The 23,162-nt window shown below is 36.8% G+C and overlaps 2 protein-coding genes across 2 annotated transcripts; both read right to left on the bottom strand.

Annotated features, from left to right (window-relative positions):
• Nucleotides 1-8,369: 8,369 nt before the first annotated feature.
• On the bottom strand, nucleotides 8,370-9,308 carry OR4K57 (olfactory receptor family 4 subfamily K member 57). The gene is given in 1 exon segment (NM_001391530.1): nucleotides 8,370-9,308. A coding segment is annotated over 1 exon segment (939 nt).
• Nucleotides 9,309-20,388: 11,080 nt separating this feature from the next.
• Nucleotides 20,389-21,390, bottom strand: OR4K17C (olfactory receptor family 4 subfamily K member 17C). The gene has a single exon (XM_001501852.5). It carries the CDS (start codon nucleotides 21,334-21,336, stop codon nucleotides 20,389-20,391), a length of 948 nt encoding a protein of 315 aa, XP_001501902.4. The 5' UTR covers nucleotides 21,337-21,390.
• Nucleotides 21,391-23,162: the final 1,772 nt, after the last annotated feature.

Raw genomic sequence — 23,162 nt, 5'->3', positions numbered from 1 at the left:
AGTTTTGGAGAGAAGGTTATATAGAACCAGGCAAATGATATTCGACATTTGTATAATTTGAAAATGAGGCATTAAAATAAAATTAATATTTCAAGCTTTTATTAGTGTTTCAGAAATAAAAGACTGGAATCTACATAAATGAAACACCTTGTAGTGAACTTGGGAAAACTGACCCCAAATGGTTAATTCTAAGACATATCTCAGTAAAATTATTAGATAGCTAAAATATAGTATCTTCTGAGTCTCATATCAAAAAACCCCAGTAACCTAAATAAGAAAGAAAATCAGGTTGGCATCTTCTTCATGATAGCATACAAATAAAGACAACAATGGAATCACATTTTTAAAAGGCTCAAGGAAATACAATGTGAGATAAAAATGTCTTATACAGCCAATCTATCCTTCAAGTATATCAGGATTAAAGAAAAATAGTTTTAAGTATGCAAACTTTTGTGAAATGTGTGTATACGCACTTCCTGAAGAAATCTAGATGACCTCATGCAATTAAGGTCTATGTGGGGACCCTTCAACAATCCTGATACTTAGAATTTAATATATTGTATTATAGATTTAGAACTTAAACAAAAGTGAGGATACTCATGAAAGAATAGTAACTGTTAACTCTGATAAATTTAACAATTTTGATGGAGAAAGGATAGAAAAACAAAAGAGTAGAAAAATGTGTTGATTTTCCCATCAGCAATAGGTAGGAGTCAAAAAAATTAATAAACTCAAAACATGGAAGTCCAATTTTTTTAAGTGAAGAAACTAAGCACATTACAGAAAGATAGACACTGAAACAAGTGATAAAATTTTATGACAAAGCAATACAAAAATAAATTTTAAAAAATTAAAAAAGCAATATTGTGATAGATGTGTTAATAATAACACAAAACAAAGCAAAACAATAACTAAAATAGGACAGATCTGTTAACAGGCATTGACAGACCGTATTCAATCTGACAGGTCAAGTGGAAAATACAATAAGTGAAAATAAAAATTTTTATGGGCCAGTCCTTGGCCCAGTGTTTAAGTACAGCATGCTCTGCTTCAGCAGCCTGAGTTTGGTTCCCAGGCAAAGACCTACACCATTTGTTGGTGACCATGCTGGGGCAGTGACCCAAAAACAAAATAGAGGAAGATTGGCACAGATGTTAGCTCAAGGCAAATCTTCTTCAGCAAAAAAAAAAAAAAAAATTAAATAATATAATCATAGTGAGCTAGATATTCTGGTTATATGGATATATATCGGATTTTGTACCTCAGTAATAGAATTCACTTTTTCAGGTGTACATGTAACTTCACACACCAGCAATTGGTTGTTTAGTATCTAGTTCCTTCATGAAGGAGAACACTTCCTGAAGGTAGGTGAGAATTTTAAGCCTGAACTTGACTCAGTGTCTGGTGTGTAATTGGGTAATTTCAGCAGGGATTCAGCGAGAGCTTATTGAATAAATGAATGTTTAAAAGCACCTTGTGCCTGATAGTGAAAATTTTTAAAAATTGTACCACTGGAAATCAACTGAAAGCTTCTTTTAACATTTCTAACCCACTTAATTTTAACTTTTCCTTTTATGTAACAACAAAATGAATAAATAGAGAAAATTAGTCTGCGGTATGTAAATTTGTATTGCTGGACCTTTTTAGCTTTTGGTCATGCAGGACTTCTTATTTGCCTTTTCTATTTTTCATAACATTTCCATCACTCAAAAGAAATCTCAGGGGCCGGCCCCATGGGCGAGTGGTTAAGTTCGTGCACTCTGCTCCAGGTGGCCCTGTGTTTCATTGGTTCGAATCCTGGGCACAGACATGGCACTGCTCATCCAGCTATGCTGAGGCGGCATCTCACATGCCACAACTAGAAGGACCCACAACTAAGAATATATAACTATGTACTGGGGGGCTTTGGGGAGAAAAAGGAAAAGAATAAAATCTTTAAAAAAAAAAAGAAATCTCATGCCTGTTAGCAGTTGATCCCAATTTCTTTCTCCTCTCATCCCCTGGCACCCTGGCACATTCACTTTCTGTCTCTATGGATTTGATAATATGTGGCCTTTTATGTTTCTGGCTTCTTTCACTTAGCATGTTTTCAAACTTTATTCATACTGCAGCATGTGTCAAAATTTCATTCCTTTTCTGTGGCTGAATAATTTCTGTCATATGGATATACCACATTTTGTTTATCCGTTCATGGGTCGATGGACATTTGGGTTGTCTCTGCCTTTTGGCTACTGTGAATAGCACATCTCCAAAAAATTTGTGCATAAGTTTTTATTTGAACACCTGTTTTCAATTCTTTTGAGTAGAACTACTGGGTCACATGGTAACTTTATGTTTAACATTTTGAGTAACTGTCAAACTGTTTTCCAAAGTGGTTGCACCATTTGTGTTCCTACCAGAAGTGTATGAGCAATTCAATTTCTCCACCTCCTCACCAACACTTGTCATTGTGTCTCCTTTTATTATTCTTTATTATGGTTGGTCTAGGTGGGCATTAAGTGATATCTCATTGTGGTTTTGATTTGCATCCCCCTAATGACTATTAATGTTGAAAATCTTTTCACGTGCTTCTTTGTTGTCCACTTGTATATTTTCTTGAGAAAAATGTCTATTAAAATCAGTTGTTCATTCTTAAGTTAAGTTGGTTGTCTTTTTATTGTTGAGAGTTAAGATTTCTTTATATATTTTGCATACTAGACCTGTATTAGTTTTCCAGAGTTGCCATAACAAATTACCACACATTTGATGGTTTAAAATAACAGAGATTTATTCTCTCACAGTTTTGGAGGCTAGAAATCTGAATTCTATGTGTTGGCAGGGCTGTGTTCCCTCCTAAGCTTTAGGGAAGAATCCTTCCTTGCCACTTCCAGCTTCTGATGGCTCCAGGTGTTACTTGGCTTGTAATTGCATAGCTGCAATGCCTACTTCCATCTTTACGTGAACTTCTCCTCTGTATTCTTATCTTTTCTTCTGTCTCTTATTAGGACACTTGTTATTGGATTTAGGGTCCACCCCAATTCTCCAGGATGATGTCATCTCAAGATTCTTATTACATTTACAAAGACCCATTTTCCAAATAAGGTCACATTAACAGTTTCAGGAGTTATCATGTAGACATATCTGTTTGAGGCCACCGGTCAACCCACTATAAGACCTTTATTAGATATATGATTTACAGATATTTTCTCTTTTCCGTAGGTTTTATTTTCACTTTCTTGCTTGTTTCCTTTAACATACAAAAGATTTTGGTTTTGATGAAATACAATTTATCTATTTTTTCTTTTTTTGATTGTGGTTTTGGTGTCATTTAAAGAAACCATTGCCTACAATAAATAAATAAAAGAACAGTAAATAATAAATAAATCTGTTCCCTGGGAATATAATATATATTTCTAGAATGATATCATTTGGATTTTTTTTTCATTCATGGCCTGGGGAAACAGAAAATGAGAAGGATGGTGGTATGAGATGTGGCTGGCAGACAGAAACCATATTATGCAAGGCCTTAGATCTTGGAAAACATCACATTTTGAATTTTATCCTGATGATAATGGATAGGCTTTGCAAGCTTTTATAGTATGTGTTGATTATGTGTAAGACACTGTTAAGCATTTTGCAAAAATTATGCATTTTATCCTTAACATATTATGAGAATGAGGTAGTATTTTACATAAACTGATTTAGAGAAGTTATGCTTCTTCTCAAAAATACTAGCATCAATGACTGCCTTCTTTTCAAAGGTCTGAATTTCAAGCCCATGGGCTCCTTCTCTAAGCTTCTATTAGTTTTAATAATGTCAAACTCTTCCCCTTATACCTCCAGCCCCAGAGCTGGTACTTTGTTTTTTCAGTTGCTTTTTTAATGATCTGTTAATGTTTTTAAAAGTTTATCATTTTCAGTTCTTCACAGTTCTTTAGTTCTTCAGATTCCAGTTGTTAGAGTTAACCATCTCTAAATAATATTATTTTACTAAAATAAAAAGTACAGTTTCTGTCTCCTAATTCAGAAATTTGTAACACAATTTCTCCCAGGAAACAGATCCTTAAATATGAGATTTTGGAACTGGCTTTGTCTTGTGCTTGGGAATGAACACAGTGCTGAACTCCTTACCGATATGAAATGGGATGCGAGGAATTCCATTACCAGCAAGCAGTGGCATCATGGATAATTAATTGTGTTGGTTATACTAAACTAGCAACTGAAGCAAGCAACTATTGTACTTGACCATTTTGTTACTAATGATGCTTATAAGGAGTGTGATGTGTGATGGATTTGTCTGAATGCTTACAGAAAGGAATAACAAGTTCAGATCTTTAAATGTTTATTTCAAGCTATAGTCTGAGAACTGGAATAATCCTATGGCAGCTCTTATATAATATCTTGCTTATTGTAGTTAAGATGTAATCTTTCTGAAATTAGACACAAAATTTAATTTTGTTGGTTGGAGAATTACAATTTAATTTGTGAAATTAAGGACATTGTTTAATAAGGAATGGGGGCATGGTTGGAATTAAATGTGCACACAATCTTTCACACTTCTAAAGATGTGTGTAATTTTTTTAAAATGCTGAATTCCTAGGAATTTCTCCTAGATAAGAGCAGCCTAATTTTTAGGCAGTGTTTGTTCAAAGGCTGTGCTTATATCTCTGTTCTCATCAACCTTCACTCTTCATTGGAACTATGTGTGGCTTGGGAGATGCTTTCAAGGTTGACTGTAATCTCAGGAGTGTTCTTCTTGGCTAGTTCTCTCTGACAAATTTCTGGCTTCTCTGCTGTTTTGCTTGTAGCTACCATTATGATGGAAATTCCAACACTCTATTAACTGCTCTGTACTGAGAAATCCATGTTTTTTGACAATGTCCTTAGTTATGGAATTCTCCATGCTGTGTTCCAGATGAAATCAACCACCTCAGACAGAGCTGCATGACCTTCTGTCTTTAAAGCCTGTCTCTCTCCCTGATCAGAAACTTTGCACCACTGCATAGGAGTTAGAGGAGAAGATCTTGGTTATAATACTTTCCATTTCCATCAATATATTCCACATTCCTTTTTTACTTTAGGCTAAACAAATTCTGAACTCTTTCAAGGGTTCCTCACATAATACGATTCTAAGTTTCCTTACTGTCCTTGAGTGAACTTCAGATTCTATGCCCTAAGTTTGATATTCCAAATATAACATGACCAGCACAGAGTCATAAAAGATGAGAAGAGAAGGAAGGAAAAGAAAGGAGTATAAGGAATCTGAGTGAAGGGGACTTTTTTCCTCTGAATAATCACAGCAGTCATGATTTAGAAAATAATCAAACAATCTAGCTCTGCATTACTATGTGGAATCAAGTAGGAGGACCATGGATATCTTTACTTTGCAAATATTTCTTTTCAGTATTACATTGAGAGCAGTTTTGATGTTAATATAATAAGCAAACTATCTGTGATTGTCTCATGGAGGCATCCTTATACTAGTATTTATTAACTTGAAGGTATACATCCACCTGTAGAGTTAACAAACTTGAAAGTATTTAAAAGGCTACATATAAATATATTTATAGTTATATCTTTATAATCTTTATTATAGAGATACAATTCATAAACCACAAAATTCATCCATTTTTCATGATATATTCTGCAGAAATCTGGATCATCTTGGTGATGTCAGCATCACGGAGGAGTGAGTTATTCCATTTGTCTCTCCCCTCTAAGTATAACTAAATAGACATTCATTAACCAGCAGAGAATTTCCTGCACAAAGCAACAGGATGTCTGAGAGATCCACACAGCCATGCATCTGAAGGTGGGTGGACTGGAGCCCTGGGAGGCAATGGAAATAGATGAGGTTATCACTCCCCCTCACCAGTGGCAGTGAGCCAAGTCGTGGATCCTCACACAGTGGTTGGCACAACTGTAGAGGAGGCAGGTGCAGGCCAGCCCACATGACTGCTTTTGAAGTGATCGCCCTGCCTGTGGGAGAGCACACTGTGCTGCAGCGGCCCCACCGAAGGGAATGCTCTACACCAAGTGGTGGCAGCTTAGCATGTGCGAAGGCTCTTGCCCAGTGAGCACGGTGCAGGTAAGAAGGTGCCCTGGCTGTTCAGAAGGCACTCTGCCTGCAGTGCACAGCAGCCCAAGGGTCCACTGAGTGGTAGCTCAGCCCCTGCATAAGTGCCCCTTCCACCTAGCACAGCAGCTCAGCCGGTCCCCTGAAGAGCGCAATGGGCCCTACCTATGGGAGAGTGACCCACCTGCAGAGAACAGAGGTCCCTCTTACAGTGCACAACCCACTGCCCAGTGCAGAGACCCTGCCCATGTGAGCACAACCTGCAGAGCAACTGCAGCCAACCTGCGCAAACACAGAGCAACCTTACCTGCACAGCATCCAGCAGGTGGGTTGGGTTCAAAAAGCACAGTTCCTACTCCCCCACCCCCAACAGTGGCAGATGGAATCTGTGACCTAATACTACCACAAATGTGCCAGCAAAGGATCAATTCATCAACCATGAGGAACTACAGTAACACTTCAGAGCAGAAGGAAAATGACAAGTCTCCAGAAACAAATCCTGAAGTCACAGGAACTTACCATCTAAGTGACAGAGAATTCAAAATAATTATCATGAAGAAACTCAGTGAGTTACAAGAAAACTCAGAAAGACAATTCAGTGAGCTCAGGAATAAAATGAATGAACAGACTGAATACCTCACCAAAGATATTGAAGCTCTTAAAAAAAACCAGAAATTCTGGATATGAAGAACACAATTAATGAGATAAAAAATAATCTAGAAAGCATAAACAATACAACAGATGTTATGTAAGAGGGAATTAGTGACTTAGAGAAGAGAAATATATAAATGCTTCAGGTAGAGGAGGAGAGAGAACTAAGACTTTAAAAAATAAAGAAATTTTTCAAGAAATATCCAACTCAATTAGGAAAAATAATATGAGGATTATAGGTATTCCGAAAGGAGCACAGAGCTTGTTCAAAGAAATAATAGCTGAGAAGTTCCCAAAACTGGGGAAGCAACTGGACTTAGAAGTATATGAAACCAACAGAACTCCTAATTGCATGAGTGCAAAAAGACTTTCTCCAAAGCATGTAATATTAAAATTGACAAAAAGTCAGTGGCAAAGAAAAAATATTAAGGACAGCAAGGCAGAAGAAAATAACCTACAAAGGAACCCCTATCAGGCTCTCAGTGGATTTCTCAGCAGAATCATTATAGGATAGGAGAGAATGGAATAATATATTCAAAATACTGAAAGACAAAAACTACCAGGCAAGAATACTCTATCTAGGGCTGGCCCCGTGGCCGAGTGGTTAAGTTCGCGCACTCCGCTGCAGGCGGCCCAGTGTTTCGTTGGTTCGAATCCTGGGCGCGGACATGGCACTGCTCATCAGACCACGCTGAGGCAGCGTCCCACATGCCACAACTAGAAGGACCCACAACGAAGAATACACAACTATGTACCGGGGGGCTTTGGGGAGAAAAAGGAAAAAATAAAATCTTTAAAAAAAAAAAAAAGAATACTCTATCTAGCTAAACTATCCTTCATATATGATGTTATGAGTATTTGAATGGAAAAATTGGCCTCTATGTATTCATTAAAATATATTTGTTGAGTGTTTGTTGTATATTAACCACTGTACTAGCAACCGCAGTTTCAAGAATTAACGAAGTAAGGCATAGCCCTTGACATGTCAGGACTTACACAAACTGTTAATAATAACTTAAAGCATAAATATTAGTCCTTGAGATAGAGATAACCAAGAGAAATATCATTAGGCTTTACCTTTTATTTTTACTTTTACTAAGTTAATGGAAACCAAACACAGAGTAACCTTCACACTTGCTCCCTGTGTACCTTACCACTGTTATTTCCTTCTCTCTCTTGTTCCCCTGCTACTTCCCTTAAGTATTTGGGTAGGAAGCTAAGTTAAAGAAAAAATAATAATTCAGTTGCCTCTTGAAAAGAGGTTAAGTGAAAGGTTTGAGGGAAAGAGGCAATATTATAGAAATACTTTCTAAATGGACATAAAAGGAAATTCAAGAAAAGTTTATTAAGATGCTATCCATCAGGATGGATGTGTAACTCTGTTGAATGAACTTCAGGTTCTCATTTAACATAGTTAAAGGCATAGGGAGACTGATTAGATAATTCTCTCATAAAAGAGGGACATTAAGTTTAGAGAAATATTTCATAATGTTCTACTGGTTGATTAATAAATGTTGAAATTCCTTGAATTATATTAACCCTATTCCTGCACTTGGAGACAGGCATAACATCTAGATATAAACTGAATATGTAGAATTTTCAACCTATTTTACAAGGTCAATGTATTCTCAATTTGAAGTGCTTACAGTGAGGTTTCTGGGCATTAACTATTTCCCTTGGAGTGCATGTAGTAGCTTCTGAATCTCTTCATAGCACTTTTTATGTCTTTATTTCTCAAAGTATAAATGGCTGGATTTAGGAGAGGTGTAATAACAGAGTAAAATACAGCAAGAAACTTGTCTACCCATGTGATACTGAGTGGCCACACATAGATGAAGATGCAGGGCCCAAAGAAGAGCACCACCACTGTTATGTGGGCTGCACAGGTGGAGAGGGCCTTAGACGCACCTGTTTTAGAGCTTTGGTGGACAATGAGAAGAATGTATGTGTACGATATCAGCAACAACACAAAGCAGGTCATAGCCAGAACCCCACTATCAGCATTCATTAATATTCCCAAGTTATAGGAATCCATGCAGGCAAGCTTGATTACCAGTGGTATATCACAGAAGAAGCTGTCAAGTTCCCTGGGGCCACAGAAAGGCAACTGCATAATCACAATCATTTGACTCATGGCATGCCCAAAGCCAATGGTCCAGGAAGTCGCCACCAGCCCAATGCATTTTTCCAGGCTCATAATGGTTGAATAGTGGAGTGGCTTGCAGATGGCCACATAGCGGTCGTAGGCCATTACCACCAATAGCCCCATCTCACTCCCTCCAAAAATATGCACAAAGAAGATCTGGCACATGCAGCCTCCAAAGGAAATAGTCTTGTTTTCCCTGAGAAAGTCTGTGAGCATCTTAGGCGTAGTGACTGAAGAAAGCCACATATCAATAAAGGACAGGTTAGCCAACAAGAAGTACATGGGGGAATGGAGTTGAGGGTCAGTGATGATTAAGATCGTGATGAAAATATTTCCAGATATGATGATCAGGTAAAGCATAAAAAATATCATTAAGAATAAGACCTGCATATTCCACGAGTGGCAAAGTCCCAGAAGCATAAATTCCGACACCACAGACAGATTTCCTTTATCCATTTTATTCAGTATGTCCTCAAAAATAATCTAGAGAGAAGGATAGATTGCCAGTTAGTGGGATGGGAAAGGGTATTTAATTTTTAGAATTTGGTTGAAATTCTATTTCATTGAAATTTGCATTTCATTGAAAATTAGCATCTATATCTGAAAGAGAAAAGTATAACTGGGAAGACAAATCTTGGTAAAAATATTCATGGTATTATGCCCCAAAGAGAAGCTAAATGCCTAAGATTAATTTCCCAAGAAGCAGAGTCTGGGATGGGATTCTTATGCAAATACTTAGTTGAGACAGTATTTTCTCAAGAAGGGAGTGAGGAAAGCAGGACAGCAAAAGGAAAGCCTGAGAAAAGATTATAGTGTCACCTGGAAACTAGGATTGGTCTACCACTTCAATAAAAAGAATCTGGGTGAGACACCACCAACAACCGTTACACTAAATCACTAAAATTTAAGTCATCTACTTAGGAAAATAATGGAGAATAGATATTGAAATCCAGAGCAAATGATAAAGCATAAAATTATAGTTTCTTTGTATTATACATAATGATTCCTTGAAGCCTCATCTGAACATCTTTTATAAGACATCATAAAACTAAATTTTCAGCTTATTACTCCAAAATATATGTTGAGACAACTTTTAGGAAAGAAGCTATATAGAAAGCCATATAATAAATACCTGGGCATGATAATTTGATATAAAATCAACCACATAATTTGCCACTGATTAAGATCGCAATTAAATGGAATTTATTAAGTAAACTAAATGTATTAGGAAAAAATGTCAGTGGAGAGTTATGTGACAAAAGGATTAACCAAAGTGGAAGATAACTTGAACTCAGATTCTGACTTGAACTCTGAACAGAAACTCCTTATGAGTCAAGCTTATCAATACAAGATGTTTACCTTCAATTATATCAGTTGATGCTAGGAAATCCCTAGCTTTTGAAATATTGCCATAAAAGTATAAATATATATTTTTACAGACATGTATAAGCGAAGTACACCTTTGACTATTAGTGCTGAGTGAACATGAAGTTAAAACTGTAGAGATTGCCAATTATTTACCTCTAAATATACTAATGATATTGTTTATATTCATCCTCAAGTAAACTGAGAATTTCTCTAAAGCCAGACGGCAGAAAGATAGTTGCCTATTTTACTTCCCTCTTTTTTATTTCTTTCTCTTAGCTTTGTTTTATTTTTTCTGTGTCTCATCCTCTTTTCCTCTTTGAAATCCCAAGGGTGGTGCCAAGGAAAGCAGGTGAACAACGAAAACAATCACCTCATCATGAGCACTAGTTTCTCCTTCCCTTATGCTGAGAACTCAGCAGCATAGATTAAAGATGGAAAGAAAGGTCTTCCTAAAGAAATTAGGTAAAGCACACATTTGCTGTGGAAAAAGGGACATGTGACAATAGTCTCACAACTTACAAATAAACATACCCTCCATAATACAGATTTGTTTAATTTCTGAAGAGAATATCCTGATATTATACCCAATAGACTTATGTCCCCTGAGAAACTTGAACAATTTGACCTTACCTTGAAAGTTAATTTTTGTCAAAACAAACCTTTCCAGGACTAGTTTTCAATAACTAGTTCTGTATCTGTTGGGATAAATGACATAGACAATAGCTAATAGCAAAAGCAGGATTTCAACTGTGTTTGAGACAGGAATCTGCTAAAAGATGAATATGTATATTTCTAGGAAACAATTTACCAATAAAAAATCATAATGTTTTTCATCAGTTTTGAAATTGTTAATATTTTATAATATTGGTGGATTAATTATATTACTTAATATTAATCCCATATTTAGGACAATTAGTAGAATAACCATGAACTTTTTAACTAGTCAGATCTGGTCTGAAATCTAACTCTATTACTTGTTGACCTTTTGACCTTTAAATCTATTCTGTTTTCATTTCCTCCTCTGTAAAAAGACAGCATTTAGTCTAATAGACTTTTTGTGAAGATAGATCAGAAAATATACAGAGGGGCTGGCCTGGTGGCTTAGCAGTTAAGTTTGCGCACCCTGCTTTGGCGGCCCGAGGTTCACCGGTTTGGATCCCAGCACAAACCTTCACACGGCTCATCAAGCCGTGCTGTTGCGGCATCCCACATACAAAATACAGGACGGTTGGCACAGATGTTAGGTCAGGGCAATCTTCCTCACCAAAAAAGAAAGAAGAAAAAAAAGAAAATATGCAGAAAGTACAAAAATTTTTCTGGTATTCAGCGCATGTTTCATAAATATTAGTAGTTTCCCTTCTTTATTCACTAAAATGCAATTTAAAGCAGTACAATTTCCAAAGCTTACTAGCCATAATCTTAGTGAATTTAGCATCTGTAAGCAAAATATATAGAATTGTTTTGCTTTAAATTACTAACCTTACATTTTCTCTAAATTAACAAGCATAAGTTTAGCAATCCTATAGGATGTACAGATGCAAAAAAAGTACCAGACATGCTGCTAGCTTTCCAGTAGCTTAACAATTTTTTCATCTTTCACTTCTACTTTTGTCCAAGAGGCGTATTAATATTTTAAGAAGAGCTACAAGAGGCAATAGGGCATTCTATTAAAGCACCTTTGGGATTCTTACCTTTGGAATTCAAAGAGAATTTTCACAAAAGTGGGTAATGATAACTTTGAGATTAGCGAATGTGAAAAACTAGGGAAAGGAGACACATTGTGCTACTCTTTTAGAAGTATTAAAATATAGCAACACGTTTTTCATCCCCTTTTAGATGAAATGCCCTTCCATTAAGATTTTTTAATAATAATAACCCTAAATCTGTGACTTTTATTTCTACAAGGGGAAACTTGGGCTCAGAGAATTTCACCAATTGCCTGAGATACACACTGGGCGAGGCGCTCAGGGAGGTAGTCCTAGTTCCTTCCACTAGCTCGAGTTGCCTTCCTGTTTTCTCTGGTTATGATTTTAATCCTATTTCTGTAGTAATTGAGTTCTATATCACTTCTCATTGGATCTATAACACTTTTTACTTCTAATTTTATGTTAAAATTTATCTTAGCCTGTAATACTCTATCTGATATGAAAATCTTTATCTTCTTAAATGACAAGGACAATTTGAGCCAGATAGGTGGAAGTTACTAATACCAAGTAGCTGTCAAAGAACTGTGATCTCCCAAAGCAAACCTGAGAGCACCTCTGAGGTACTGCATTATGGTGGCATGTACACCACTGATAAAGAGAACATAGAAATCCCAGTAGGAATAGGATAGGAGGAGAAAACCCATGAATTATCCTCTTTAAAGATCAGAAGCTAAACAAACCATACTCTACTTCAAGCAAGTGGGCATGCAGGAAACAGATACATAGAAATATTTTTAAAATTATTTGGAGAGTCACAGAAAGCATGATATAACTTACTAAACACAAATTTTCTCTAAGACCAGATTATTTTTCCCTCTTCTCTCTGAGGTATGAGATAACATCCATTGTTGGGTGGAGACAGTCTCTGTGGAAAATCTTTCTTTCAGACTGATATATATTCAGCACTGGAAAGATCCCCTTGGGTGAAATTTTTTTATTCTATGTTCTGGGCAGAACAAGAATCATGAAAATTGTTTACACTGGACATCTCTTGGGGACTTTTTTGTCAAGGGTGATAACTTTTGCATATTTCGGAAATCAGAACAGGGAGACAAGAAAAATCACATATACAGCAGCTATGGATTACACATTAGTGAAGTTTTAAATTACTTTTCATTTAATCTGTAAGTAGTAAGTAGATGTCTTACGCAATCTTTTTGTTTGTTGGTTTTGAGGAAGATTCGCCCTGAGCTAACTACTGGCAGTCCACCTCTTTTTGCTAAGGAAGCCTGGCCCTGAGCTAACATCCATGCCCATCTTCCTCTACTTTATACGTGGGACACCTTCCACAACATGGCTTTTGCCAAGCGGTGCCATGTCCACACCCGGGATCCGAACCGGCAAACCCGGGCCGCCAAGAAGTGGAACGCGTGAACTTAACCGCTGCACCACCTGACCAGCCCTGTCTTATGCAATCTTAATCTCTAACTAGATATATATCCTCAAATTCAATTAGATTTTATTTTCAGTTGCATGAGAAATCATATCCTGACCCATGTGATACAGGACGACCAACAGAAAACTCTGATATGGATGGAGTGCCCTACTGTATGCCTAATGCTGTCTAAATAGCCAGGTAATCTTGGTTGCCTGACTGATCTGTTTCAGTATTATCTATGATTACTCTGAGTTCCTGACAGTTCTGAACTGGCTGTCAAATTATTAAGATATCTTTAGTTTTTTTTAAAAAAGATATCGATGTTAGTTTAAAATACATTTTGACCTTTTAGATTTTTAAAATAATTTTCCTGTGGTGTAATTAACATACAACAAACTGCACATATTTAAAGTGTAGAATTTGATAAATTTTGACATATGTATTCAACCATGAAAACATCATCACAATAAAAATAGTGAACATATCCATTATCCATTAGTCCCCAAAAGCTCCCTTGTGTTCCTCGATAATCCTCCTTTCCCTTCCCTCCACACATCCTCCCTCCCCAGATGACTGCTAATCTGCTTTCTGTTTCTATACAATAGTTTGCATTTTTTAGAGTTTTGTATAAGTTGAATCATGTAGTATCTGGTCTTTTTTGGTCTGACTTCCTTCACTCAGCATACTTACTTTGATAGTTATAATTTTGTATCAATAGTGCATTCCTTCTTATTGCTGAATTGTATTTCATTGACGTGTATGCCACGATTTATTAATCAATTCATCTGCTGAGGGGCATGTGAGCTGTTTCCAGTTTTGGGCTATCATAAATAAAGCTGCTATGACCATTTGTGTAGAAATCTCTGTATGGCGTGAACCCTTTAAAATTTATTAGGACTTATTTTATGGCTCAGAATATGGCCTAACTTAGTAAATGTTCTGTGTGCATTTCAAAATAATGGGTATTCTGATGTTTTTGGTCAAAATGGTCTATAAATGTCAGTTATGGCAAATTGGTCCACCGCATTCTTCAGTACATCTCTGGTGAATTTTTGTCTACGTGTTCTATCAATTATCGAAAGAGAGGCATTTAAGTCTCTAATTATAATTTTTGTTTATTTCTTCTAGCAGCTCTATCAATTTTTGCTTCATATATTTTAAACCTCTGTTATTAGGGACGTAAGTACTTAAATTTCTATGTTCTGATAATTGACGTCGTTCTCAACATGAAACGGTGTTCTATTTTTTTTTTAAATATTGGCACCTGAGCTAACATCTGTTGCCAATCTTCTTTTTTTCTTCTTCTTCTTCTTCTCCTCGAAGCCACCCAGTACATAGTTGTATATTCTAGTTGTAGATCCTTCTGTTGTGCAATGTGAGCCTCAGCATGGCCTGATGAGCAGTGCCATGTTCGTGCCCAGGATCGTAGACTGGTGAAACCCTGGGCCACTGAAGCGGAGCCCGCAAACTTAACCACTCGGCCTTGAGGCTGGCCCCTGAAATGGCATTCTTTATCCCTGGTAAGATTCTTTGCTCTGAAATATATTTCATCTGATATTAAAATAGCCACTGAAGATTTCTTCTGATTTGTGTTAGTATGGTATATATTTTTCCATTCTTCTATTTGTTTAATTAAAAGAATAGACTTTATTTTTAGAGTAGTTTTAGGTTCACAGTAAAACTGATTGGAATGTGCGGAGAGTTCCCATTTACCTCCTGCTGCCCACTACACACAACTTCCTCCACAATCCACATCTCACACAGCAGTGGAAGATTTGTTACCATCAGTGAACCTGCATTGGCACATCACTATAATTCAAAGTCCATAGTTTACATTAGGGTTCTCTCTTGGTGTTGTACATTCTATGCCTTTAGATAAATATATGATAACATTATAGTATCATACAGATAGAGACACTGCCCTAATACCCTCTCTGCTCCACATGTGCATCCCTCCCATGCCCCTAGCCCCTAGCAATCACTGATCTTTTTACTGTCTCCATAGTTTTGCCTTTTCCAGAATGTCAGATACTTGGAATCATACAGTTTGCAGCCTTATCAGATTGGCCTCTTTCACTTATTAATATGCATTTGTTTTCTCCATGCCTTTTCATGGCTTGACAGCTTATTCCTTTCTAACACTGAATAATATTTCATTTTACGGATGTACCACAGTTTATTTATCCTCTACTGAAGGTCATCTTAGTTGCTTCCAAGTTTTGGCAGTTACGAATAAAGTTACTGTAAAACATCTGTGTGCAGGTTTTTGTGTGAACATAGGTTTTCAATGCATTTGAGTAAATATCAAGGAACATAGTTGCTGGATTATATGATAAGAGTTTGTTTAGTTTTGTAAGAAAATGCCAAACTGTCTTCCAAAGTGTCTGTACCATTTTGCATTCCCTTCAGCAATGAACCAGAGTTCCCGTTGCTCCACATCTTTGTCAGCATTTGATGTTGTCAATGTTCTAGATTTAGTCACTCTAATAGGTGTATAATGATATCTCATTGTTTTAATTTTAATTCCCTATTGATGTATGATGTTAAACATCTTTCATAAGCTTATTTGCCATCTGTACATATTTTTAGTGAGGTTTTTGTTCTAGTCTTTTGCCTGTTTTTTAATCAGGTTGTTTGTTTTCTTTTTGTTGAATTTTAAGAGTTCTTTGTGTTTATTGGATAGCAGTCCTTTATTGGATATGTCTTTTGCAAATATTTTCTCCAAGTGTGGCTAGTCTTCTTATTCTCTTGCCTTTGTCTTTCACAGAGCAAACGTTTTTAATTTTCATGAATTCTAGCTTATCAATAATTTCTTTCATGGATTGTGCCTTTGGAGTTGTATCTAAAAAGTCATTGCCATATTAAGATCATCTAGACTTTCTCCTACACTGTATTCAAGGATATTTATAGTTTTGTAATTTACATTAAGTCTATGATACATTTTGAGTTGGTTTTGAGAAAGGTGTAAGTTCTATGTATAAATTCATTTTTTTTTTTTGCATATGGATGTCCAGTTGTTCCAGCACCACTTGTTAAAAAGCCTATTTTTATTCTATTGTATTGTCTTTGCTCCTTTTTCAAAGATCATTTACCTATACTTATGTCAGTCTATTTTTGGATTTTCTATTCTGTTCCACTGATATTTGCCTATTCTTTTGCCAGTATCACACTGCCGATTATTGTAGCTTTATAATGTCTTAAAATTAAGTAACATCAATCATCCAAATTTGTTCTTCTCCTTCATCCTTTCATTTTTAAACAATCTATGTCTTTATATTTAAAGTGAGTTTCTGGTAGGTAGTATATAGTTGGGTCCGTATCCACAAGTGATATTTGTTTGTAGTTTTCTTATTTTGTGCTGTCTTTTTCTGGCTTTGGCATGACAGTAAAATTGCACCCATAGAATGAGTTGTGAAGTGTTCCCTACTCCTCTATTTTCTGGAAGAGTTTGTGAAGAATTGGTGTTATTTCTTCTTGAATATTTGATAGAATCCGCCAGTGAAGCCATAAAGGCCTGGACTTTCTTCTTCTTCTTCTTTCTTCTTTTCCTTCTTCTCCCCAAGTCACCCCCAGTACATACATAGTTGTATACCCTAGCTGTAGATCCCTCCAATTGTGCTATGTGGGATGTCGCCTCAGCACGGCCTGACGAGTGGTGCCATGTCCACGCCCAGGATCCAAACCAGTGAAACCCTGGGCTGCTGAAGTGCAACATGTGAACTTAACCACTCGGCCGCAGCACCGGCCCTGACTTTTTTTTTCCGAGAAGTTTTAAAATTACTAATTTAATATCTTTATTTCTTATGTGTCTGTTGAGATTTTCTGTTTCTTCTTGTATGTTTTTAGGTATTTGTCCATTCTGTGTAAGTTATCTGATTTGTTGACATATAGTTTGTCATAATATTCTTTTATAATACTTATTTTTTTAGGGTTGTCATTGATGCTCCCAGGATAATCTCAATTGGTTTAAACAATAGGCCCTGGACATGGACTTTCCATGTTGTTCTCCAAATAAAGTGAGTTTCCTGAGTCAGGACCATAGGGCTTCTAAGCACTCCTGTCTCCATACTCACCCTGGGAGCACCTCCATAACATGGAGCTAGAGCCAAGAGGGGAGATTGTAGTCACCGGTTATTAAGGCCTGCCTTGGTCCACCTGGAATAGAATCTCTTTGTCTCGGGTCTTGAGATTTGAGGGACAATGGGAGTTGCCTGTCCCTATAAAATGTCCCACCTGCGCAGTAAAGAACTTTCACAACACAGAGCTGGGAGAAATAGGAGCAGACTCTAGCTTAAATGTCACAGACTCCTCTTGTTCTTATCAAGATCCAGTAGATTTTCTTGAATAAATATTTCTTAATTTGTCCTACTCTGGTCATTGTCCAGAGAATTTAAAGGGCTTATTTTTTTATTTGAAAATTTTGTCCAGTTTTATTGCTGTTTTTCTGAGAAGATAATTTTTCCAAACTGTTCACACAACCATTCTGGACGTCCTGGTTTATTCCTTTTTATTGCTTAACATATAGATAGATCACAATTTGCTTATCCATTTAGATTGTTTCAAGTATTGGTGATTACGAATTGGACTGCTATGAACGTTTTCAAAGTCTTTGTGTGGAATGGAGGTAATAATTGGTTCCTTTCAGAATGTGGTTACACTGGATAGCAGTGCCTAAAGATCCTGGTACTCCAGCTAGAACCCAAAATCTCCAGGTGCAGTGTCTTATAATTAGAACTATTTACCCGTTACACAAATGGAACTTTGTTTAAAGTTGTTCTCTCCTGTTGACCAATGCTCTGAAATCTCATTACAGTATGATCAAAGTATGTCTAAAAAAATTGCACAATGTGTACCTTTTATGAGTCTCTCGGGCCATTTCTCTGTCCTTTTCCACTTTTATCTTTATCTATTCCTGGTCTCAATACCCATCAGGACAACATGTCCCCAGGGCTCTGACCTCAGTGGGTTGTCATAGAAGACAGGAGTTAATAAATCATTCATAGTCTGATACGCATAACTGAAAACAAGCAAATATGTTACTGTTTGTATTTTTCTATATTTAAATAATGCATTTTTTAAAAGGAAATGGTTTTATCACTAAAAGAATGACAAAAAGTAGTGGAATTTCAGGTCATGTGGCAAACTATACTGAGTGAAGATTTTGGGGAAGGGACTCTTCTGGGCACTATTGAACATCACCAACTATGTGTACATTTGTATGTGGTCTATGTATAAAGCTATCCCTGTGCTTCCTCTTTTGGCAGTGGGTGAGAATATATGTCACGGACATCTCAAATAGAACTCTGACCATTCTGGGACACAAAGGAATTCTCCAAATGCCATGGCTTCTTTCCTACTCTCTAGTAGTTGTTGTGGCTGACTCAGAAAATCCATTACAGTTACCTAGCTACTCTTCAGTATATTTATCTTTTGACTTGGAAGATAGTAGCCAAGGAATGGAGGTGTGTGCATTTATTGTAGAATAAATGTGTGTGTTTGTCTCTTATGCTGCTTCTGTTTTCATTATTATTCATATTCCAAAACTTTTGATTTGCTTTGTAGATTGGGAACATTATTTTCTTCAATGGAACATAGGAAAATAATTCCTAAGAAATTTGGAGTCTATCAGAAATGCATTCTGAGATAGCTTGATCATGGGATAAGAGACTTACCTGTTATAAAAGTTGAGTTTAGTTCTCGGCTTTTGCCATTCATTTTCACGTATTGTTGTGTAATTCAGATTATTTTCTTTCATTGAGTGCATACACAGGATTATTTTCCTACCACCTTTTGTATCTGTAATTGTAGTTGTTGCCACTACCTGAAATTTCTTCCCTAAAATTTCAAGTTCTTCGATTATTATTAAATTCTAGTTTTATGACTGTGGTCAAATGATATGTAAAAGTAGAGAAAACAAAAATGTGTATTAATCATCTTTTGCTATCAGGACTCCATTTTGCCTACAATTAGACTCATTAAACAGATAAAATACAACTTGTAAAGCTACTGATTTTTATCTCATCTATCAACGCCATGTATTACAGAGAGGGCTAGATAAGTTGTGAATGAATTTATTCAAGTTCACAGCTATAGAAAGACCACTGAATTGTGTTTTATTAATGGGAATTAGTAGCAATGTGATGGTATCCAAATGTCATTACATTAATTCCCTAGAAAAGAATAATATGTATAATGGAATTGATTACCAAACATCATATTTTAAATTCAAACTACTCAAGCTAAAAATCAGTGTCTTTCTGAATTTTATAATTTAGAGTCAGGATCATAGTTTCTGAAATTGAGATATGTAGGGGTATAAAGATGGGAGTAAGATTTGATAATACTAGCAGCCTTAAAGTCTTTTTGGAGGCAACAAGAAAAATGTGTGTACTTTGATAGTGTAGGTAGATACTGAAACTCAGAATTACTGTTTTCTTAGGAGGCACCACATGTGAGTGCTGACTCAGACATTAATATTGTTGAGAAGACAGAGCCAACTCTGAGCCCATAATAAGCACCAAATCATTCTCACTACAGGAAAATGTGATAGATTTTAGGAGGATTCACTTTATTTTCCCTTTCAACCAACAACATTTTGATACCCAGTAAAGCATATATTTACCAACTCTTCTTAAATATGGGTGAGGTTTTTTGTGGGGTTTTTTGAGGAAGATTAGCCCTGAGCTAACATCTGTACCAATCTTCCTGTATTTTGTAGGTGGCTCACTGCCACAACAACGGCCTCTGATAAGTGGTGTATTTCCACACCCAGGAACTGAACCCAGGCCACCAAGCGGATCACACTGAACTTAACCACTAGGGTTAACCACTAGGGAACTTAACCATGGGGCCAACTCCTACAAGTGAGTTTTTTTACTTGACGGTTTTTATAGTTCAGTCAGCATTGTTTAAAAAGATAAAACCATTTTTTTGTTGTTGGCACTCTATTCAAAATACCATTGAATGTCTGATTTTTATAATTTTGCTGTTTTACTTGACTTTGTAATTTGTAATAACAATTTTTAAAAGAAAACCTTAAAAACCTTTAAAAATACCCTATTTCTATCAAAATTATATCTTTAATCTAAGTATCCTCTCTAGAACTTAGAAAAGCACCCCACAGTGTCTTCATGGCTGTCTTCATTTCTTTGTTTCGCAGAGTATAGATAATTGGGTTCAAGATAGGAGTGACAATGGTGTAAAATACAGCAAGGAACTTATCCACAGAGTGGTTGCTGAAGGGCCAGATGTAGATGAAGATGCATGGGCCAAAGAAGAGAATCACCACCGTGATGTGAGCAGTCAAGGTGGCCCGGGCTTTGGACTGCCCAGTAGAAGAGTGGTTCCTAACGGTTAGGAGGATCAGACTGTAGGAGATAAGCAAAATTACAAAACAGCTCAGAGAGATCATCCCACTGTTGGCAACAATGACTATCTGCACAATGTAGGTATGTACACAGGCAAGCTTAGCAACCAGAGGCAGATCACAGAAAATGCTGTCCACTACATTGGGACCACAGAATGGCAGATTGACAACAAAGGGTATCTGAAGTCCTGAATGAAGGAGACCTAAGAACCATGAGGTCACGACCAGCAAAACACACACCTTCTTGTTCATGATGGTCGTGTAATGTAGGGGCTTACAAATAGCCACATATCTATCGTATGCCATAGAGACCAAAAGTACCATTTCAACTCCACCCAATAAGTGAAGGAGAAAGATCTGTGTGAAGCATCCAGCAAAGGAAATGGTCTTCTGCTTTTTTACCAAGTTCACAATCACCTTAGGGGTGATAAAGGAAGCAAGGATCATATCCACAAAGGAGAGATTCCCAAGGAGAAAGTACATGGGAGTGTACAAGTTTGGGATGTAAAACACTGTGACCACAATGAGAAGGTTACCAGAAACTGTGGCCACATAGATAACTGAGAAGAGTGCAAAGAGAAGAAACTGTAGATCCTGGGAGTTGGTCAGTCCCAGCAAAATGAATTCTGACACTTGGGACTGATTTAGTTGTTGCATGGACTCCATTGTATGGTTTGGTCTGGGATGACCTGTAGAGAGAAAGAAGAAAGCACTAATACTATGGAGGTTGCCAAGCTTTTTCATTCCTTTAAGTCCTTTAATAATCTCATTTGACTTTGAAATTTACTGTTATGCCCTGTTCCTCTAAGAAGGAGGACATATAGTCTAAACTGTCTACCTCTAACCCTAGCTTATAAGCAGTATCCTATTCATTTCTCTTGGCTCCTGTAAGCAATCCATGAGTTCAGAGGCATGTGCTTTGTCTTCATAGGTCAAAGGAGATACTACCATCTTCTGAAGCTTTGTGTCTTTGTAGGAGATGAGATACCTTAGACTGAATTCTTGGGAAGACAGAGGAGCTCAGCAAAACCTTTTTAAAGTTCAAATTTCAAGTGAATCTGGGAGTTATTTTCCTCCCACAACCACCTTAAGAAGTTCTTGTTTAGTTCTGAATCAGCCCTATAGTTTTGAAGGGCCTGTGATCCAGCAGATATAAAGCTGCTCTGAATAAATGAGTTAGTAAGGTTTGGAGTGAACCAGATGCCTATCTTTCCCACCAACCTATAAGTGGGTCCTCATCTCTTCACACTTTTAGAAAGCCTTTCTTATAGAGACTATTTTTTCCTAATGTGACTGTCACTACTTATGTGCTGCTATTGCTAAAACCATTCCTAGAGAGGTCTTATAGAGTCCATAAATTGCAAGCACCTATGGTTAGTCAGCAGGAATGAATATTTTGAGTCTCTGAGTTGCCCAGCAGCATTTTAAGAAGCGCCACATATTACAGAGGGAGCAAGAAAGACACTAAGAGAACAAGTGACATTACTTGTGACATCTAAATGTCTTGCTTCCTACTTCTAACTCTCATGCCATATCCCACCTGACTTTATAAAATTGCATACTTTTAGTGAACCAAGTTTTACAATTCATATATTAGCTTTTTTCACTAGACCTCCATTCACATCCATGCAAAGCAATACTGACCTGGTGATGGGTGGGGCACAGCCGCCATACTGAAGCCTCAGTCTGGGGATGTCACTGCAATTACTGAATACAAATAAAATTGGTAGACCATTATGGCTCACTCTGGAGGTGGAGGCTGCTGCTCCTGCTGCTGTGGTATGTGTGTTTATGTCTGTGATATTGCAAAAAACTCTGCCTGAGTAAAAAGTGGAACAATTAATTACACAGAAGAGAGGCATAAGATCGAAAGCTGTGGTTTCTGTGCTTTCATAAATTAAGATGTGAGAAGAATAAGTATGATTTTTGGCAAGGACACTGAAATAAAGACAGAAGACTGGGACAGAGAACCAGCTGTGCCTCCAACAGCTGGATTACCGTTCTCTCTGGGTCTGTTTTCCAATCAATAAAACAAAGTGGTTCAGCTCAGTCTCTGACTTCCTTTCAGGCCCAAAACTTAATGTGTCTACTATTAATGGATCTATTACTATCCTTATGGATCTCTTCTAGCCCCATTTCAGACTTTTATTACTTAGTAGCTAACTTGACTTTTGATCAACTCAAATATAAATATCAGATTGTTTGTCTAGCAGTTTCTCTGTGACAGATCTTTTATCTCTTCTCAGGTAGCATTTTCCTTGATTGTGGCATTTTCTTTACTCGAGGTGCATATTGCACTGTTTTGCTCCAAAATGCTCATGCTTCTGGTCATCTCTCTGTGGTTATCCCCCTCTAAAAGTATCTTAGGGTCCAAAACATTTGTCCATTGTCTATATTTCAAAATTTTAATATGTGCAGAACCTTTGAGACAGATCTTCCACTTCTAAGATCTATCATAAGGCAGTGATTACGTGTATGTGAAAAATCTTCAT

The sequence above is a fragment of the Equus caballus genome, chromosome 1 (assembly GCF_041296265.1).
Source record: "Equus caballus isolate H_3958 breed thoroughbred chromosome 1, TB-T2T, whole genome shotgun sequence".
Taxonomy (NCBI): Eukaryota; Metazoa; Chordata; class Mammalia; order Perissodactyla; family Equidae; genus Equus; species Equus caballus.
Note: the sequence above shows the minus strand (reverse complement) of the source record. Positions and strands in the feature narration are given on the sequence as shown.

Bases quoted from the DNA above. Each gene is read 5' to 3' on its own strand.
- OR4K17C (XM_001501852.5), bottom strand. From the start codon at position 21,336: ATGGAGTCCATGCAACAACTAAATCAGTCCCAAGTGTCAGAATTCATT.